The sequence below is a fragment of the Triplophysa dalaica genome, chromosome 18 (genome assembly GCF_015846415.1).
Source record: "Triplophysa dalaica isolate WHDGS20190420 chromosome 18, ASM1584641v1, whole genome shotgun sequence".
NCBI lineage: Eukaryota > Metazoa > Chordata > Actinopteri > Cypriniformes > Nemacheilidae > Triplophysa > Triplophysa dalaica.
Window position 1 is genome coordinate 5,826,769 of NC_079559.1, and position 22,812 is coordinate 5,849,580.

A 22,812-nucleotide genomic window follows, 5' to 3' on the forward strand; every position below is an offset into this window, starting at 1 on the left:
ATAATAAAGAAAGCTCCTTTTGAATTTTATTTATGTACTTATAATACATATTTTACAATAAAAATTGATTTATACAGGCTGTTATTTACCATTTCATTTTCCTGTTGTGTACAATCCTTATCTAGATTTTGGTTTTATTAAAAAAAAACATGCAGAGGAAATCTCTGATCAGGAACCATTATGGAGATCAAAGGCATCAGATATAAAAACAATTCTACAAAAACAAATAGACAATTCACTTGATTTTTTTTTTTAACCACAAATACCCACTAGGGGTCATATACGTTCAACTATGTAAACAACCAGATGAAAAAACACAGCTAGCTCAGTGATTAGACTAGAGCATGGCATTAACAACACCTAGGTGATGGGTATGATCCCAGACATTGCACATAGAAACAAATGTGTAGTACAATGCAATGTATGTCGCTTTGGATAAAACCATCTGCCAAATACATACATGTTATTGTCTAAACTGGTTTGTCTAATGAAGCAGTGGAAGGTGGGTCCTTTTTGTAATGTGCTGCCAATCTGTCTGCTTCTCTGTGTCCAGACAGCAGAGCTCCATGCACTGTGCCATAAAGAGACTTCATCGTCGCTTCCCCCGCAAACATGACCTGAAGATTCTGAAATATACAATATGCAGTAAGATTTCACTCTATTTCTTCATGGCCAATCAAATGACCCTTGGCGATGAAAAATAACAAGTTAAATTTCTTTATATGAATACAGCGCAGTCCAAATGAGGCAGTATGTGATAAGTGTTTCAGTATAATTACATTTAATTCAACCCTGTTGTAAGACAAATATCACTTACTTCATTTGGGCGGTGGCTGCCCATTAGCGGCTGTGCCAGCGTGTCCATAACTTGTCCGTTTACACCAACAGGAAGGTGCGTGTAGGAACCCTTTATGAATCTGTTGCTGCGCCACTTAGTGGAATGTACAGACTTTGGTCGTGGAATGTCTGATTTCCCTTTGTAAGTTCAAAGAAAAAAATACACAATCCCTTTTATTCATTATAACAGAAATGACTCATAAATAATAATTATATTTTCTGCTAGAGGATTCCATACCAAAAAACATTCTAAGATGTTCTGTGATAGCAGACGAGAGATCATCTTCCGTCATTGTTTCAATCAGGTCAGCTATGTCCCCTGGACACCAACCAACCAAGATATTGCCGAACCTAGAAAACACTCAGAATTATAATTAAGCATAATAAACCCAGACAAACCCTTAGTTCATAGGGTTATTATCTGGAATTTGTGTTTGTATATAAACAAATCAATCTTCTGTTTAATGAAGCTGGATAATTACTGTCATTTAATATAATATGAACCTTTCTTTAGGCCTCAGGACGGAAAAGAACTGAATGTTTTTCAGCCACTGAGTTTTATTGGTGGACACTGAGGTGGGGGAGTCGTCCACGTAAATGAAACTGAAAGTACCAACACCATCCTCCCAGAAGGCTTGCTCGTACTCTAGAAAGATCTTGGCAATATTGCCAAAGCACAACTTGTTGATGACCTCCATTTTCTCGGCTGGGAGACTGGGGCTGAAGAGGTTCAATGCTTGTGCCTTTAGAAAGCCTGAAAAAATATATAAAAACAGAGCTCACAGATTAATTTATGCTCATGTAGTAAAACTACACATTTGAGATAAAAAAATTCTTTATTCAAAATACTCAATTCTAATAAAACACATACCTAGTGAAACAGTGACTATTACATGATCAGCCAGAATCTCTTCTCCATTCTCACAAACAATGCAAACAGGATAGTGGCGGACATTTCCTCCAGAAACGGGTGCAGAGAGAGATTCATCAGAAGGAGGGGCTGGCACATCCTTTACTGCAGAGAAGGACCCGTCCCATTTGATCTTACTAACTTCCCTTTTCATTAGCAGACGTTCCTTAGGAAAGTCCTCCAAGAGCATGTCCACCAGTCGAAACATTAACCTTAGATATACAAACAGCAATTACAACAAAATATCTATCAACTTTAAATTATTTTAAAGTGGGTTTTACATTTAAATATTTCCCATACCCTGGGACATCAAGGTTGTCCCCCATGTCGGTGTAATACTCCCAGGAGTCAAGAGAGACGCTATGGAGGTCTGAAGCTCCAATGTCAATGAGCATGTCCTTCCCAACCAAAGCAAAAACACTTTGCATTCTTATCTTCGTCTCATCATCTTCCAAGCTGTCAATCACAGCTTTGGTTTTTTCTGCAAAGTGCTCACCCAAACTCTTTCCTGTGCTGGAGCCATGGTATAGGAGTATACGCTCTCCTGCTTCATACACACGTGTGGTCACATCTGCATCCACTTCTTGTCCTTTGTTATTGTAAAATTTTTCTGATCCATCCTCAGGGACCTGGCTTAAAAGGCCAGACTTTTTCAAAAGAAGGTAGACTGGGTTTTTGTCTGTTGCCCCATGGATGTACTGCGCACCGGTATCAACACATGCACTCCCTTTGAGATTAAAGAGAAAATTATGCATTGTTTGACATATCTACAGGATAACATAACAACTAGTGAAAAACTGTTAACAATTCAATTCAACAATTCAAAAAGCTTTATTTTCTATCCCCAACGGGGTAGAAAATTGTCTAAAAGGCTCAGACACAGTAACAATACTCATTACACCAACACATAACATTTTCTTAGTACATTTAAGATCACATGACACAACCTGCTGAGTGCCGACAGGGCCAATTTTGAACGATTTAATGGAAGTGAAACTCATGACACTGAAGTTATATGTCACCCTAACCAACGGCTTATTTCTTTATTTATTATTAACATTTAACATTAACATTTAGTCATTTGGCAGACGCTTTTATCCAAAGCGACTTACAGTGCACTTATTACTGGGAAGTGCCCTGAAGCAACATGGAGTAAAGTGTCTTGCTCAAGGACACACTGTGGCTGCAGGGATCGAACCAGCAACCTTTTGAGTTACCAGTTCAGTGGTTTAACCCACTAGACCACCATCTCAATTATAAAACGAATTATAAAACGGAAATTTTTAAATCTAGCCACACATAATATGTTTTTCTATTTAAGTATAATAATTAAAAAAAAAAATTGAACATTGCATTAAAATATTATATTTATGCATATTATATATCTTTAACTTTATCTTAAATGATCGTTCACCCACAAAGGAAAATTCTATCATCCTTTTGTCACCACCAGCATCAACACACCACCGTCTTTGTTTTGCTGAACACAAAGAAAGATATTTGGAAGAATGTCAGTAACCATGGGGGATGAGATCTGTTTGTTCCTGACATTCAGGTTTGGATCTGAGAGTGAGTAAATAATGACAGAGAATTTTTGTCTGTTGCCCCATGGATGTACTGCGCACCGGTATCAACACATGCACTCCCTTTGAGATTAAAGAGAAAATTATGCATTGTTTGACATATCTACAGGATAACATAACAACTAGTGAAAAACTGTTAACAATTCAATTCAACAATTCAAAAAGCTTTATTGTCTATCCCCAACGGGGTAGAAAATTGTCTAAAAGGCTCAGACACAGTAACAATACTCATTACACCAACACATAACATTTTCTTAGTACATTTAAGATCACATGACACAACCTGCTGAGTGCCGACAGGGCCAATTTTGAACGATTTAATGGAAGTGAAACTCATGACACTGAAGTTATATGTCACCCTAACCAACGGCTTATTTCTTTATTTATTATTAACATTTAACATTAACATTTAGTCATTTGGCAGACGCTTTTATCCAAAGCGACTTACAGTGCACTTATTACTGGGAAGTGCCCTGAAGCAACATGGAGTAAAGTGTCTTGCTCAAGGACACACTGTGGCTGCAGGGATCGAACCAGCAACCTTTTGAGTTACCAGTTCAGTGGTTTAACCCACTAGACCACCATCTCAATTATAAAACGAATTATAAAACGGAAATTTTTAAATCTAGCCACACATAATATGTTTTTCTATTTAAGTATAATAATAAAAAAAAAAAATATTGAACATTGCATCAAAATATTATATTTATGCATATTATATATCTTTAACTTTATCTTAAATGATCGTTCACCCACAAAGGAAAATTCTATCATCCTTTTGTCACCACCAGCATCAACACACCACCGTCTTTGTTTTGCTGAACACAAAGAAAGATATTTGGAAGAATGTCAGTAACCATGGGGGATGAGATCTGTTTGTTCCTGACATTCAGGTTTGGATCTGAGAGTGAGTAAATAATGACAGAATTTTCATTTTTGGGTTACCTTTCCCTTTAATATTTATTTAACGCTCATTTTATAATATTTATAATAATTTAAAAACTAAAAATCTAACAAAAACTATTATTTCTTATTATTATCTTATACATTATCATTATTATTGATTGTTAATCGTTTGCACGTGTTAAAAACACGTTTTTATATGGTCTTTTTAGTTTTATGAGGGGAACATTAGGTAGAGTGTCACATGTCAAGAAAATATCACCTATTGTTGCAGAAGCTACTCTTCCTCCGACCTTCTCGGAGGCTTCCAGAACGGTGACGTCATCGAACCCGTATTCCTTCAACTTTTTGGCTGCGGCGAGTCCTGCGACACCAGCACCGACAACAACAATAGATGGACTTCTTTGTGTCATGACTGTGGGAAAGTAAACACATTCACCACCACCTTACCAAAAAACTGCGCTAAAATGATATTAAGAAATGTCAGAAGGAACAATTACATCAAGAAATACTAAACATACTTCAGAACAATATACCTTTCATTCAGCGTTATAGTCCTGGTTGAATTATTTTGATTTTGTCAAGTTGGTGGATAGAATTATTTGCTCACTTTGTACCAGATCCGTAAGAACTCTGCCCGCCGTTCCCAAAACTCACTTCCTGTTTAACATTCAAGATTTCACAATAACAAAATCAGAGCTATTCATGTCCACTCATGTCACGAAGCGTGATTTCAGTCATTGACTGAATAGCTAAAATAGTTCATAACGATGCATTAAAACGCTGGTCCTGCGACAAAAGAACGAAAGTAATGGTAGTGTTTGTGTTGCACCGCTTATGTCCACCGGGGGGCAGAAAACTTAAAAGTCTTGGAAAATAACCTTGTGAAATAGACAGGTGTGAATTATACTCAAAAGTTTTAAAACAGGTCTTTGATTAAAACAATGAAAACAAATCTGACACTTACGAGAATGTTTAAAGGATAAAATAATGTGTAAGCCTATTGAGTAAGGTGCTTTAAAAGAACAGCAAATTTAGTTCTTCTGGTAGAAAAATGTCTTTTGCAACATTGTATTATACGTGGAATAACATGATCTAAGCATAAACTATCTTACCCAAACGAATCAGGACGATGTTAAAGTTTAAAGTATTTAAAAAAGATTTTTTTTAACAAAATTATAGACATATTTCCTCAAACAGCTTTCATGCATATAAAACAACTGGTACACTTTACAATAAGGTTGTATTTGTTAACGTTAGTAAGTGCATTAGTTAACATGAAACACTTCATTTATTCATTTTAGTTTATGTTAATTTCACCACTTACTACATTTGCATTAATATTTTTTTCGAAAAGTAAAAAAGAGTAAAATGCACAAAAGATGTACATGAACAATTGTATTGGCATTAACATTAACAAAGATTAATAAATGATGAAAAACCAAATGTCCCATTGCTAGTTGAGCTAATGCACTTTGTGTTAACAAATACCTAATTGACCTATAATCTCTGTGTGCTTTAGAGATGTAATGCATGTTCTCACAGTGACGAAATGTCTTGCCCTTAAGCTTTTTAGCTTAAAATAGAACATAAAGAACAAACCATAGCAAGCAATAACAATATGCTCATTTTATCAGTGTCTTCTATGTACACCAGCACTTTCTGCTTGCCCACAAATTTGAGACTTTTCAACACCCAGATTCTAGCCAGTGGAAAACCAACCCATTCACTTTTGTGACTATCTGAGTCAATCTTTTGTTCACCCCATGGCTCGGAAGAATCAATGACCTTATTGTGGCATTAATTCATCATCGGTGTAATTTATCATCGCTCTGCATCTTTGTACGCTGGCTTATTGTTCAGCAATCTGTGTTTTGTCTCAAAGCAGGGTCGAGCAGATTAGATCCAGCAGAGAGCAGGTGAAAGGGAAAGCCTCTGGTCTTTAGGAGAACTAAACCCACAGGCATATTTTGCTGCATTCAGAGAAAGTGACACCGTCTGTGCCTCTCTGTTTGCACGGGCAGTGACTGCAAGTACTCATTATTTTGATAGATGTTCATCATTGTGTCTAAAAAGTTGGTGCCCTTGAAAAGTTACGAGGCAGAGAAAGATTTTTCAGACACAAGCTGTTTAACTGTTTGTATATGTTAGAAATAATCGGTCACCATGGCTTTGTTAGTGTTTTGGAAACATCAATGTGATCATATATCTTTGGATGATGACTAAAGACAGGAGAGAATTTTGTGGGATTAGGGGAACGCTGGATCTCAGAGGGTATCGCTACTTTTTCCCATGGTGCCATTTTTCACTTTGTATGAAGTATCTTGTCAGGACAGGAGTGTCCAGGGGCAATAGTGCACTGGCTCCTGTGTTTGTTGTAGATAAGACAACCCTCGTATTTGTTCAAATATGTTTGCTAAAATCGACAATTTGTAGTGAATTCGTATTAAAATAGAAAATCCTAAATTAAAGTGTGTTCACTGGTGTTCTGTGACATTTGGACAGCACTATACAGTTTTTATGGTTTTCATTGTATCGTGATCTTGCAGGCCCCTTATTGCATCAGTGTATAGAAGTACAAACTTAATCAGGACCGAAGCTGTAGAGTTCTGTGTGGGTGCAACTTTCTCCTAACACAACAGCACAAAGTTCCACTAACAATACCACATTTGTTTGTCACCTCACAGAGCTTTTTGTGTGGTTGCTGGTGAGCTCTCCAATGGGTTTTCCTGGCACGATGAGATTGGAGAAAAAAACAGTCATGTCATCTGCTTGTCTCAGAATCACCCAACTGGCATAGTTGTATTTGTAAAGCTAATGGATGCACGGCAGAAAGAAAAGCGATGATTATGTGTTCACTCATGTAGTTATTATGCCTCAGTGCTCTTGTCTAGCAGGGCAGGGGAATCAAAAGGAAAACTGTGATGCTGTGCCAATTTAAAGCTCTCATCTTCTCCCAGAGACACAGTGATAACAGCCAGCCACATTTTTCATGTCATCATTTTAGTCTAAAAGGCTCTCATTAAAATTCATATTTCAACCTATACTGAATAGTTAAACCAATACTTGTCATCATGTGCCATCATGAACACACCTTATATTATTCCAAACTTCTATGACATTCTTGCCTATGTGGTGCTTTTCTTTTTTGGATGAAGGCACCTTTAATACGTGCTAACAATTTTATTTCACACACCAGCAGTTGTGCAGTTGTTATGCAGAAATTGTTCAAATTATTTTATTACTTCGTATTATGGGAGGTACATTGCAAATGCACTGCTTAAAATTTATCCTGAACATGTAAAATGAATCAGTCATCGGTCCATCACTTACACTAAGATATTCACGTTTTTACATTTTTTGTGCATTACATTTACATTACATTAAGTCATTTAGCAGAAGGTCCAAAGCGACTTACAGAGAGTTCACTCAGCAATAAAGCGATATGTCATACAGGAGCAAACTAGACATGAGCATTAGATATTCTATACACTGGCAAAATGCTTCATCAGACAGGAGGGGGAAATGACAGCCTGAGGTCAAATCTTCTGTAGCAGTATTCAAAACACAGCTGAGCTGGTGTTGGCGGACCACCTGACAGAAGCCTAATATTCTAAGTGCTGCTGCCCCTGTCCGCAAGCTATTTTAAATAAAGAATAAGGGTCATTCTAAAGATACTGTGCTTGGGTTCTTGAAATGAAAATGAACAACTTGCTTAATAAATTAAGACTTCTAAGAGTCTGGATATGAAGATTATGGTGCGATATAGTCTTTGAAAGTACTATCATATACATCATTTTCTTGCATTTCACTTAGTTTTTTTAAAGTGAAACAGATGAACCATTTTGGTTACGCAAAGAACCTTTTATTCAAAGGTTCTTAAAAGAACAGTTTTTTCTTACCCTAGTTTCCTTTTGTGCTTTCTTTTGTAATCATGTGGATGTTAAAGGTTCTTTATGGAACCATACAACTTGACTAAGAACCCATTAAGAACCTTTATTATTAACAGTGTTGGAGATCAAAATAGTTTACATTTCAAACTTAATTATCAAACCTTTTCTGTTTGGATAAATAAAATATGATCTATTTTGATCATGATGATACATATTTATTGGTTCTTCATAATTTCGTCGGTTTTTATTGGATAGACATAATTCACGCCCACTTAGGCTACGTGATGTTGCAAAAGGAAGCTGCTCTTTCTTGATTTATTCGTTGATGACGTTTTATTTGTCGATCTATGTTGAATCTACTCGTTTCCGGCCAAATGTCTCAAATTCAAACTTTGAGTGCGTCCAGTCAGTGAGCTCGTCTGAACTAGCGCGCTCATGTCCACAGCATCTCCGCGCGCGTCCAGCTCAAAGCGCGTTCAGGATAATCGCATCCCTGCGGGATTTGTCAGCAGTCAGCATCGCTCTGCTTTCCTCACAAGAGGAGGCAGTTGCAGCAGGGATAACTCATGCAGAATGAGTGTCTGCTTTCTGATTTAAACCGATGATTGACTTTGGCAGAGGAACCTCAGATAGCCCACAACCGTAAAACCACGAGGGTAAGTTCTGCATTTCCTTTTGTTTTGCTTTATTCCTTAACAAAAATGTCACTTTTATACAAATAAAGAAAGGCTTGCCATTATGCATTTTATTAAAAGCAGCAGAAACGAGTTTCATCACATTGTTGCATTGAAACTGCTAGCAATGCCAAAGTCATGGGTTTGATCCCAGGGGATTTCACATAATCAGAAACAAATATATAATACAATGTAACATAAGTCGCTTTGGATAAAAGTGTCTGCCAAATGCATACATATAATTGTAATAAAGCACATACTTTTAGGCTACTACCTCAAATGTTTAAAATGCGGGTTCCGAATACTGTATTACAGAATTAACAGTAAATGCTTCTAAACTTTGTCGGATCAGTTTTTGCACTCCAAGCGAGTCAACCTATTCCCTTTCATTCAAATTGCATTCATGACGCACTGAAAAGTTCCATTAAAGAAATTAAAATATGTGTCTAACTGTTTGGGAAAGTAGAGCCCAGATATTTGCTTCAGAATGACTCTTGTGGTGGAGGTCAGTTGACAACGGAGACAGAGAAAGTGAGTGAGACAGAGAGGTGAAAGCTAAAAGTTGAGGAGACTTTTAAATATGCTGCTTAGCTAACCCTACCGCACACTACCGTGGCATGCTGGGAGCTTTCTCATGTGGTCTTTCACATGTTTATTAATGCCACTGGAGGCATGTGCCATCTGGGTTCCTGCTTCTTCTAAGCAGTCTAACACCCATTTTTCCATTTGAAAGGGCTGTCGCCGCACACTCCGAATGTGCAATGGCTTGTATGCAGAACACTTGACCATAGGTCAGCCAGGTGTGGGTGAAACTAAAAGAGGTAGTTTGGTTTGTTTGTGTGCATAACCACAGAAAAAGTGAGTTAGACCTGAATTTAATTCCCCCTTATGTGATGTCACAATGCGTGCATTGATGCTGAAAGTCACAAAGCACTTTGCTAATCAAAATAAAAGACAAAAGTCAATATTTTGCTCGATCATTTTTGATTGAAAGATGTGATCGATGAAGCGTAAAATAATTCTACTGTAGAAACTTAAGGTGGTATGCTTTTTTTTAGCTTTGAACAATTGGCTTAAGAACTCACAGACTGAAAAGCTTATCCATCTTTCTTATTTTTAATTCAATTTCAGATATTGATGGTCCTCTGCTGTACTTCTTTAAGGATATAAATCAATAAATGGCTCTGTGGTCACGTGTTTTCAGTTCCTATGAGTTTCCCACACCCGTCCTCTTAAAGTCTGAGAGCCTACAATAATAATACAAACAGACCCCGGCAGTTTTGATGAAGCTATTTTAAAACTGGACGCATTTTAAAAGAACTACAGCCAAATTGAGAATCAGGATAGTGCAGTTCAGAGAACACCATTGTCAATTAAATCAACCATTTTAGATTTTTATCATACTGTATTCCAAATGAGCATGTACTGTAAATACTGTATCTCGAAATCATATAAATTGAAAGTGATCTAATATGGTGAAATGTGGTGTTTCATACCCGAAATGTGGCCTCTGCATTTAACCCATCCAGAGAGTAGTGAACACACACACAGCAAGTCGTGAACACACGTACACCCGGAACAAATGCAGCGCCTGGGGGGCGCTCACGACTCCGACTCTCCAACAATTAGGCCACGACTGACCAAATATATATATATATATAATATATAATTTACAGCAATTACTTTTTTGTCATGTTTTATAGGTACAGTAATTACATTATGCAACTTTGGCTTGGATTTCACAGACAGTGTTATATATTTTACATTTGTATAGATTATATATTTGTACATTTTTCATAACTATCAATAACAGTTTACAGCAGAAATGAAACAATCCAATTCTGAAGCATTATAAAAAGGATCTCTAAATGTTATTGAATGTCGTCCTAACAGGCAGCCATGAACGAGATTTCTCTCAACACCTTGTAGATATTCACACCGGAATCCCTAAGCCACTGTTTACTGTACCCTGAACAGCTGTAACTGCAAAAATATCTGGCAGGCTGTCTTTAAGGATGAGTCAAGCCTTGCCATAGAATGTTGTTATCCTAATTGTGGCATGAGCTCAGGGCTTCAGGCATGGCCGGTATGCCGTGAATCAGTACAGTGCTGCGGGGAAGACCCTCCCCTGGGCAGAACTGTGAAATGAAGCATGCCGTTGAACATAGGGGCAGTGCAGAAGACTCATCTCTGATTCATACTAAGGCAAACAGTAAAGACTTTCCATGGGTACAGTGTAAATATTGGGTAAATAGTGTGGATGTTGCTATTTGTCAGTTATTGTTGCTTGGTTGGTTCAGAACTCAACCATAACATAACTGACAGTGATGTTTTAGATGCATGAGAATTCTTTAGATGTATTTTAGGTGAGTTGTTAACCTCTTGTTGAAATCGAGATTAGAAGGGGTGGATGGGAGCTAATGGTGCCTGCCTGCTCTATGACTCCCCACTATAAGTGACGTTAACATGAGATAGAGAGAACAAGCAGGACAGAAGCGTTTTGCACAAAACATCTGCTTGCACTCTTCAAACAAGCCCTATATGAGAAAATCACCACACTCCCCTGACTGATTTTTTGCACAAAAACATTCAAGTGTGGTTTGACACAGCATCTCGTACACACATTGCTTGCACTGCACACATCTCAACAATGCCGAGCACGTGAACACACACACATATACTGTACACATGCACACGTGACAACATTATCATAAATCAGCACATATGCTTTCATGTTCATGCGTTGATGTGTGCAGCCTGGAAGCTCTTGACTCGCAAGATCTCCCACATGTGTTGCTCTGGAATGCTGGAACCCTGAACAATGATGTCATTGAGTCTTGGTTCACTCTTAAGTCTTATCCTGAAATCTGACAAATCTGACATTCTCTATCTTGATACATCATACTGGACTGACGTTCTTAATCGCTGACATCAAGATCAAAATTAGCTCAGTTTATCTGGTTTTCCAAAGCTCGGTTTTCTGGGCTTTCCGGTCATTGTGGACTGTTTGTCACTGCTTTCTAAGTTCTAGAGGCTGGCGGGTTTGTACAAGATGGTGATTTGGGAAATTTAGTGCATTACATTTATCAGAATATATGCATGAACAATGTCAGCAAAAAGTAGTTTTTATTTTTAACTGTTCATACAGTTAAGACGGAGCTTTGCTGTAGCTCAGTGATAAGAGCATGGCGTTAACAACGGCAATGTCATGGGTTCGATCTCTACACATACTTAGAAACAAATGTATGGATAATGCAATTTAAGTCGCTTTGAGAAAAAACGCCTGCCAAATGCATTAATGTTAATGTTAAGACACACTTAAAAGTCCCCGTGAACCGGAAGTTAATTCTGTATTTTGACACATTTCCGAGTGAAAATCAAATTTCAAAGGAGTAAATGAGTGGGTGATTCTTGCGTTTATCACTGCAATTTGATTGATTGTGTAAAAACAGCTTATTGCATTGATTTTGAAATGAAACTGGCAGCAGACTGACAGTTGGGGTGGAGTCAACGGATGCTCCGGCCAAGACGTCTAATTAACGTCATTTGAGATGGATAGTCATTTCAGGGGGCAAGTGCATTTTCAGATTTTAACTGAAGACTATGAGGGTACATGAATTATTGACCCACATTGATAAGCTATTTACCATAAACGCTGCAATATTTCATGAAAAAATAAGAATTTTTTATTTCACTGGGACTTGAATAAAAAAAGCTGAAAAACAAACAAGTTTTAACTATAAAAGGTTTTAATTGAAAAATCGTATCAAACGTCCAGCTGTACGTAATGAAATGTGTTTATAGGTAATGTGATGAAAAAGCTCATTCAAAGCGAATGGGTCTTTCCCTCCAAAATCATTCCTCCAACCACAACAAAGGAAACAGGAAGTGGGCTTCTGTGTCTCAAACAGGATGTTTAAAGCAATACAGTGTGTGACATCACGTGTCTCCAGCCCACAGAGTGCTGTAATTAGGTCCTGTTGTATGTTTTTTTCAAATCATCATGACTTTGAAGAACTCTGTTTGCTTTTCTGATCAGTGTCTATACATTGGACAGTACATAAAAAATACATATCTGTTAGACTTGTAATAGCTCATGAAGAGCTCTAGTAGATATGATATTCAAGAGTAGTTTCAGGGAATGCAGTAAATAAAGAGAAGGAGTGCAGGAGAATAACGCTACAAGAATATACAGTGGTCTTTTTGAGTAATTTATTAATGGTAAAGATACACAGGCATACAGTAAATTACATTGATATGTTTACTGTATGTGCACAGTAAACCCAAATGTGATTAGGCCATGTCGGGATGTACAGTACCTATGATGCGTATGCGGATTTAATCATGCATATGCATGAGACCATTGGCTAAGAGTCAGTCTAACATATGTACTTCGTCATCAGCATCATTATCATCATTACAAATGTACAGTATATTGATAACCATATTGCATTTGGCTTCTATTACTCTTGCTATTATTCTAATAGTGTACAATTATTAAAAGGTTGATATTGAGCTGTGCAAGATGAGTTAAACTGCTTGCAACATTTTTTTTTCAAGGTTAGGGGTTTGTTAAAAAGCCTAGCCCTAAATATGAACAACAACAATATTCACGCTTTTAACTAAGCACCCCAATACTAAACGATTATTCAAGGTGACAGGTTCTCATGCTTGTAGTTCATGTAGAATGCACTGGGTTAATTTTAAATAGCTTTTAGTCTGTTCAACAGATTTATTTATTGTACACAGTCAAGTGCGCTGGACCTAATGGCTTAAAACGAAACACTGAACAGCAAGTTGTGTATTGAACCTAATGGCTCGAATATCATTAAAGCGGAATCAACTCCCGCCAGTGAAAGTGAAAAGCATTTGTTTGTTTTAAGTGCTGCAGAGACAGCCAGCCTTCTCTTGTCAGGCAAACAGCCTGTCTTGAGGTGTAAGTCTACCCATACATCTCTCCATGTGGCCACGAGGGCATTGACATTCACGACAGGAATAAATCGCCCCGCAATTGTACGAGCTACTCCTCTGATTGCTTGACCCCGGGGACGGGCTTTATACCGTCCGCGAGCACAGCTGGGCCTGTGGGTCTTATTGGATTAACTTCAACTTTTCTGTTATATTGCCCCAGTGGTGTTTTATGACTTCCACGGCTGCTTTTACTGGTCATTGTTTGTGAAAAGGTCCGGGTTGATTGCTGGGAAGATGGGCGCCAGGATCATCCTGAGTGGTGCACACTTATATTTGCAAGATGGAATGCAGAGAGGCAGAAGGGAAACAGTTCAAGGGGACAAACAATGAATATGAGAAAACCTATATTTAGAAACTCCTACTGTAGGGTCGAAAGGAAAAGATCTCGTCAACAAAGGACAACAAACAGGAAATGTTCTTTATACTATTGTTAGTCCTTTGCTAGGGAAAGCATCACTTGTACTATTGCTTTTACTTAAAGGGATAGTTTACACAAAAAAGCACGACCTGTATTTATCCTAATGACCTTCAAAACCTGTAAATGATTCTTTCTTCTGTGGAACAGAAGAGATGTTCAATATTCAATTCTGAATCAATGGGGGCCAGTGTTGTTCGGTCAACAATGTTCTTCAAATTACCTTCTTTTGTGTTCTTCATATATTAACTTCTGTAAGAAACTACCTACTGTAGCAATTCCGAACATTGTTAAGAGTGGGAACACATGAGCGTTATCTTAAGGGTGTATTCTGTTTAGTTTCACACCTTTTTGGTGTATCCCATACAGTTTGCAGTGTATTCAGTATAAACAGTTATTCAATTATATTTCTATGTATCATAATTTTGACCTAAACCATTTATTTCAGGCATTACTACATAAAGCACATTTTAAGAGATAGTGTTGTAGCCAATACTTTTGGCTCGACTTGATTTTGCCAAGTGGTTGATGTCCTCACGACAACATATTTTGTTGACCTAAGGACAACATTTTTATAAATAAATCCTAAACCCAAACCAAACCCCTAACCTAACCATAACTTACCCCTTAAAATCAGAGGGAAATGATAAGTGAAAAACAATGGCCAACAAGCACCTAATCCTGATTGGAAGATTAAATTTAAAATAAACTGTAAACTTATTTCTGAAATCTGATTGGTTGATTTAAATGTTGTCCCAGGGTCAACAAGATGTTGTCCTAAGGACATCAACCATTTGGAAAAAACAGGATAGCCAATACTTTTGCATGGCCACTTGCTAACATTTTCTTCACCAAAATGCTATTTTATTTTCCCCAAAATTAGGGGGATCTAAGGTACATCACTGTCATGAGAGACTTGCATGTCATAAGGTGATATGAAGCTTACGCGTTCTCAGTATGATTTGTGAAGGAGGTTTTGTAGTTGGCACGAACAGCCCATGACAAAGCACTTCTCTCGGGAAAGGTGACAGAATCAACTATTTTATATGTGAAGCCCACACAGTCTATAAATACACTCTATGTGTATCTCTCTCTCTTTCTGATACACACACTGTAATAACTGTAATGGCCTCCTATTTGGGTGATCCTTTTTAATGATTGGACATATCTTGCCAAGAAATTGTGCTGCCTCATTCACTGTTAAGTTGATTCATTTTTAACCGTCGCTTGTTTGTTTAATATAAGAGATGCATCTTTTTGACCCGTGTATACTGCCTGCGGACACAAAATTTCTGGGAACGTGAGAGATCATTCTTTGAATTTTTAAGGAGGAGGGAAGTAGATATGCTGCCCTCTCATAAATTAGCTAGAAAACTGCAGGGGAGCTGGTTTATACAGTAATTATAGGACACGCCGACACCATAAATCCATAGTGTGCTTTCACAGGCTGTTAAAGGGAGGACATGCAGTTGTTATACACAGATGCACATCTACTGTATGCACAGTCAACACACATATACATGCATTAAGACACATGCACATGGATCATCATGATTCATAAAGGAAGTTCCAAACACCTGACACTGTAACCTGTTGAAACCACTCATTAGATTTCTTAAGGGTGCCTTGTTCACTTTAGATACCATGTACTTTCTTATTTTTATAGACCCCCGGGGCTCAAAGAAAAAAAACATCTGCAGGCAGAATGTTGCAATCCCAGCATTGTAACTAATGATTTTTTTGTGTCTAGTGTGAGCTGTCAAATGTAGGGGTAGATGACCATGTATTATTTTGTCTACTTGAGTCTAACACCGTGTCTACACCAGACGCAAGAGGCGCAACACGACATGACAACCTGCTTGTTCTTAATGGGTTTGTCTCACCATGCCGCATCCTGTGTGGTCAAAATGTAAAATAATAATTGGTTCTAATGGGTTTCTAATGTCGTATGACGTGTCGCGCTGGTCGCGTCCAGTGAAGACACGGTGTAAAGCAATTGTTCATTAATGAATAAATGTCATGTGTCATATAAACCAATGTTATTTTAGTTTACTAATATTAAAACTGTGAAAGCATTTCTCTTTATTGAAATCAAATCAAATATTTGCCTAAAATGGTTTGAAAAACTTTAGAGAAATTTGCCATAGAAAGAGACTGAAATAAATCTCTCAAACTAAGGCTCTTAAATTATAACAATAAAAATAAATGTAACTAAATTTGAATAAAGTCTAGAAGATCTGTGGTTAGTGCACCAACATAGTGTGCTCTTGTGGCCCGACTCGAGTTCGATTCACATCTCGAGCGTCATTTAACAGGTCCCTCTCCCCTGTCTCTATATCCAACGCTTTCCTGTCTGCTCTCTACTGTCTTAGGGTATTAAAGGCAAAAAAGAAACACTAAAATAAAAATTAATTAATTTTAGCAACATAAAATTTAAAAAATAATAATAATAGCATATAAAAAATAGCTCAAAATATTACTAAAATTCTCTGATTTAAACAAGATATGATTTGATTTTAAACTTTGTCTGAAATTACTTTATTGTGATAATTGAATTCATCTTTACATTGACCAAAATAATATCATATATATGTATATTTATACTTCACATGGAACCTTTAGAGGCAACCCAAGGCAAGTTTATTTATATAGCACATTTCATACACGAGGTAAAAATACATGAAATAAAATTTATTTAATCAATGGACTAGGACCAAAATACATTTCAGATAAATATATAAAGGAACTATGTATAAATAAATTAAATTTGTTTCATTCAGTTTTTATTCAGGTTTTATTCACTTAAGTAAATTGAGTTAGTTTTGTTTTCAAGAAACACAAAATTATGTTATTTTGTTAGGGACAAATTACCATGTGTGCATCCAAAATAGCACCTCTAAAAAAGCACCTTTAAAAAATGTCTTTTTAAATGAACATACATCACTGTTTATAAAGGTCACTATTTTCATTACTGTTTATACATTTACACTTTTGCTTTTTCCTAGACTTTGTTTTTTACAGAGGGATTTATGAGGAAACATCTGGATAAAGATTCATCATGAAGCACATGTCCATTCCGAAATGGTTAAATCAGCTGGGACTACCTCAGTACTGCGTGCTGTTCGATGAGGAATATGATGGAGTGGAGGTAAAGTCAGAATCAACTGTGAGTTCAGACACACATGCCCGCACACACACAGGCATGCACGCAATGCTGTATATCACATACAGCATTTAAAGTGCACCATGCAATTATTCAAACACAGTCATTCAAACTGCACGACTGCCTGTGATCTTGTCTTTATTATAATCATAAACAAGCGATGGAAATTTCACTCAGAGTTGGTTTGAAATTAGCTTATGTTTTATTTAGAAAAGTGAAATTCAAACTCTGTGGCCAGACTCGGGAAAGCACGCAGAGATTCCACTCATACCATCAATGTCTGCTGTATAATTTTTTATCTAACAGAACTTTGCCCAAGTGATCTGACACTGTATGAGTTTAGCAGTGTTTTCTTGGCACTCTGTATCTGGAATGCAAGTGTGTCTACAAACAGCAGTAAATAGTAGATTCCCCAAGTGTTTTCTGGGATACAGATGCCAGTTTGCACGCTAGACAGATGTGACACATATTTGACCCTAGTGCTAAAGCTCAGCCCTGAAGCTACTGCCAACAAAAGACCTTAATCACTTAAATAATCCTTCTTAGCAAGGTTCAAACAGAAATGTTGACAAGCACTGTCCCAAATGACCTACCAGAGAGAGAGCTAGCCCACAACTGTTCATGAAATAGAGGTTTATACATTTACAGATTTCACACAGACTTTATTAGTGAGGTTCTCTCATATGGTTCCACTAATGATACTTGATATACAATACCTTACAGCCCTTAAAGGGATAGTTCACCCAAATGAAAATTCTTTCATTATTTACTCACCCTCCTAACAACCGAACAACTGCGGTACCCATTGGATTTCATTGGTTTTGTGTCTACAATTGAAATGAATGGGTACCATCGTTGTTCAGTTACCAACATTCTTCAAAATATCTTCCTTTGTGTTCCGAAGTCATAAAGGTTTGGAAGGATGAGGGGGTGAGTAAATGATGATAGATTTTTCATTTTTGGGTAAACTATGCATTTAACCTACCCCTCACACAAACCTGTTGATATTATAATACACGATTTAAAGCAAACCAAAATAAAACTTTAATGCACACACACAAACAAAACGGGCCACAGGTGTCTGGTTTTTATTGGATTTAAATGGTCAATTTTCTCTCTGAAACAATTTAATGTAAGCTCCACAAAGAACATTTATAATCCACACAGTTATCTACTGTACAATTTATGAGCTCTTTTCCCAAAGGACACCACAGTCAATTGTCAACATATAAATAAAATAAAGACTAAAATGTCCCTTACATGCACCGATTACACAAGGGAATAATAAACGTTAATGTCATATAGGATTGTTATAATGTTATATTTCACCAGTTCCAAATCAATAATGCATTCTGAACCAGTCTAACAAAATAATTAAAAAGCCATTATGAAACCATAACCACTTAGACAAGTGATGTAAGATATAACAAATGATAACTCTACCACTAGTAACGCATTTAAAAAGGTACTAAAAGGTAAAAAAATATATGGAAATTACTATGGCAATGTTCTTTTAACTTGTATTACAGGATTCTTTGAAGTCGCTTTAAAAAGTGTATATATTCAGCAATTCAGGACAATGGTGCAAATCAAAGCACCATTGCATTGCCAGCTGAGACCATAACTTTAGCATAGCATTTTTATAAGGGCAATCAGAAAGTAATGCTTAGATCCTGAGTATGTGTGGGCACACAAACCACCCACCTCATATGACTTTGGCATAAGATCAACAAGAGATCTCCATACCTGCCAAGAACGCAAAGTGGCACATCTCTTATATCTAGCAGCGCACTTTAAATGAGGTGCCTGGATAACCACTTACTGAGATGTTTTTGAAGTCCTCCCGAGAGATTGATATGAGACCACACATGATAAATAAAGAATCTGATGGCGGAGGGAATAAGGCTGATGTTTGTCATGGCTTGTTGGGTTGAGCTGTGGGTTCGGAATTGTGAAGGCAGATGAACAATGAACCCTTACCAGCATATTTGATTCCCTCTTTTTTTTCAGCTGTACCTCTATCCCGCACTCTCTGGCCCTTTCACTGGCTGTTTTTGTGTCAACCTGTCTGTCTATCTGGTTGTCTGTATAGCATCATCTCTGTCGTTCAAACTAGCCTGCGTGAACAGAGACAGGATGGGGAGTAGGGCCTGTTGCTGATGCATGGAATTATGGGTAGATGAAACCATTGGAGCAGATGAGATAAGACACACAAAGAGTGCAATGCAGCATACATCTTTTTCTTCAGCGTTAAATCAACATTTTGCTTCGCATTGTTGCACCAATTCAGTACAACAGGACCTGTTTTCACATAGATTTACATTTCGCTTGAAGCTCCAGTGTGTGAATTTTAGCGGCATCTAGCGGTGAGGTTGCTCACCCCTCGCTTTCAAAAGTACTATGGCACACACTATGGCAACTTCCACAGGACAAAGTCCTTTCATTTCTTTACCAAAGGTGATTACACATTTATGAAAGGTGCTCTGTAGCGCAGTTTGTCCGTTTAGGACTACTGTAGAAACAACATGGCGAATTCCATGTAAGGGCGCTGTATGTGGATAGAAATAGCTCATTTTAAGGAAAGAAAAACATAACGTAATATAATATAAGGTCTTAATACACCTCTGAAGACATAAAGTAGGTATGTATATTATATTGCATTTCTGTCAATAGAGACTCCTTAATCACACACATTGCACCTTTAATGCATAACATGGTAAAGTTAAACTAACTAACTTATTTCTATTTGAAAGAAGAAAAAAACAGGACAAGTACTAACCATATAACTTTGTGGAACATCAATGTCTACCTCACATAAAAGCTTCTTAATATAATCCTAATCTCGAACTGTTTCAAGGATGGAAAATATGCAAACAAAAATATGTAGCCACAGACGTAAATTTTGGTTGCACTGATAAATTATAGTCCCAGATTTTTCTGACTGTTTGTTTAGCCAGGAATGCTGTGGCATGTATGCAGTAAACACTAAAATAGCACACAACCTTTAATTTAATGTCTCTTGTTTTGTCTTGTCGGGAACAATGAAAGCACCGATGCCGATTTAAACGCAGTTTTTGTTCTGTCAGAAACAGAATGAATGTAGTGTTGTGAATGCCAGACTGAGAGAAGCGGTGAGGCACGGGCCATAATGACACACTGGCTGCTTTAACTCTGAACTTTACTGATGTTTTTGTGTGTGAATTACAGATGCCACTGGTTGTAGCTCTTGTCATTCGAACCACACATCAACTCGTACCGTGTGTTTGTGTCTCCAGGACTTGTTGCACCTGACAGAGATGGATCTGTTGAGTCTCGGGGTTCAAAGTCGTCTTCATCGCATCCACATTCTCTCCAGTATTCAAGTACTGCAAGAGCGGGAAACAAAGAGAGGTTGGTCCTGCTATCTTTGCACTATTGATTTCTGAAAGTATATTTCAAATTCTTTATTTTACTTTATCATCTACTTCTATATATAATGTATGTATATTGTACATATACTGTACATGAATATGAAATGCGGATCTACACAATAGAATCAAAGAAACCAGTATCACTCATAAACCACACAAAGTCCTCATAAACCACATTGGTGTAAAAACAGAGGCAGCTTATATCTGGATGGATGTTTTCTCTTGGCTAAGTCTGTTGTCTCAGGGGCTTTGCTCGGGACTGTGTCTATCCATACATCAGTCTGCTGAACCTATATGGTGTGGGAAAAGCAGTTCATGCCTGTGGGGTCAAATCAACAGGGATTACATCACAAAACAAATCCATAGAGTGTGTGTGGGGGAAGTTCTACCTGTGAAGTATTGTGTGTGTACTTGTTGGCGTCGGCTGCATATAATTGTAAGTATAAGTTCATCTGAGGGAGTCATCCGTAAGCCTTGAAAGTGATTGAGTCTGAAATTACAGCGATAATAGCTCATCACAGAACACGCAGAGAAAACACAGACACAATAACTGTCAACACAGTCAGTCTTACATCTGCACTCACACACGCGCACAGACAAGGACATCTTCTGTGTCAGTTATCTACTTCTGAACTTTGGTTAAAGACACACGCACACAAGCACGTTTAACACAAATATTTTGCTATGAGTCTTCCCGAATAAATACAACTTTTTACATCCATTATTTTTCTTTTACATTTTCCTAAAAAAGACCTAAAAAATATTTTACAATAGAAGCAAATAATTGATGGATTTACTGGAACAAAGCTAGACACACACAAAAAACCTTTTGCATTGACAAAGTAAAAAAAAAATGCTTTTGCCTTGCAAATAATTTAATTGTATTATTACCGTTCCCAAATGTCCCAAATTATAGCTAATTCGGTACACGTGCACACACACGCATGCACGCACGCACTTATGCAGAGACTAATGTAAGACAAAATAAAGGAGGAGGAGACACACGCTCCTGTGTGCAGGAACTGTCAAGTGATTATAAACTCTTTTGCTCATCCTGCAATCCTGACAGCATTACTGTTGCGGCAGTCCCTTCACTATGTGTTATTTACTCTTAAAGGGCAGGTCAAGACGCACACATACACACATACAAGACAGGTTGAGGCTTGTTTCACAGACACAACACACTCAAGTAATATAGAGCAGTGCTTCTGAAAGGTTTTAGAAAGATAAACCCCCCCAAAAATAAACATCCTTCTGTTTACCCACCATCTCCAGAATCACACACATTGACTACAGTCACGTAAACTGTACTATATTAATATGGAGTATATTATACAGTATTACTTTTTGTAGAAGTAAACCATGCCACTTCTTTAACTTCGTACTAAAATAACAAGACTTATTTTAAGAAGAGTTTGCATGGTGTGACTGTTCTATGTTTGTTCTTGCAATAGGGAACGTTTTATTTTTTCTCATTTTCTATATGCCGTGCTCCACAAAGGTACATAGAGAAAAGATGCAATGTTTTTAAAGCGAAGAGTGTTTTTAAGTGTTAAAAGGCTGCTTATATGACAAACTTTTAACAAACACCCATTAGATACAAAACGATTTTTGATAGTGTTATTTGATACTAGTACATTTTGCTGTTTGTACACTAAATGGTTAATAATGGATGAAGATTTTCTGGCCTGTAGAAATATATAAACTAGGTTTTAAAGTTATTTAAAAGTAATCTTAAATGAAAAATAAAGTTTGCATACAAGCATCAAATTTGGGGAACTACTGCTACAGAGGCCAAAAATTGGGCCGTTGTGTTGGGTCTTGGATCGGTGAGATAAAAATAGACTAAAACAGTATTTCGTAGCCATTAGGAATAGCATCAAACATTTTATTAGAAAAAAAAGTTTATTAGAAAACTATATTTTAGCAAAGACAACTTTAAAAAACGTATAGCACGTCAAAACTTTTCGGTCTGACAGCTTGAGAAGAGCTGTCAATATACACCAAGGGAATTCAGTGTATAAAAGACGTCTGTTCTGCATGGTCCTGCGCT

General features: G+C 37.2%; 2 protein-coding genes across 3 annotated transcripts in view; one reads left to right on the forward strand and one right to left on the reverse strand.

Annotated features, from left to right (window-relative positions):
- Nucleotides 1-14: 14 nt before the first annotated feature.
- On the reverse strand, nt 15-5,038 carry paox1 (polyamine oxidase (exo-N4-amino) 1). The gene is made up of 8 exons (XM_056773027.1): nt 4,770-5,038; nt 4,496-4,648; nt 2,048-2,474; nt 1,709-1,959; nt 1,342-1,591; nt 1,076-1,188; nt 818-975; nt 15-626 (listed from the first exon to the last, which is right to left on the reverse strand). Exons 1-8 carry the CDS (start codon nt 4,774-4,776, stop codon nt 471-473), a joined length of 1,515 nt encoding a protein of 504 aa, XP_056629005.1. The 5' UTR covers nt 4,777-5,038; the 3' UTR covers nt 15-470.
- Nucleotides 5,039-8,539: 3,501 nt separating this feature from the next.
- The window catches only part of bcar3 (BCAR3 adaptor protein, NSP family member), a 56,326-nt gene continuing 42,053 nt past the window's right edge, over nt 8,540-22,812 (forward strand). Inside the window, exons 1-3 of one of the 2 annotated variants that reach the window (XM_056729721.1) lie at nt 8,540-8,782; nt 17,192-17,352; nt 20,625-20,739. In XM_056729721.1, the coding sequence (XP_056585699.1) occupies nt 17,245-17,352; nt 20,625-20,739 (223 nt within the window). In that variant the 5' untranslated portion in view covers nt 8,540-8,782; nt 17,192-17,244. The remainder of the gene's footprint in view (nt 8,783-17,191; nt 17,353-20,624; nt 20,740-22,812) is intronic. The other variant, XM_056729722.1, reaches the window with a different exon arrangement.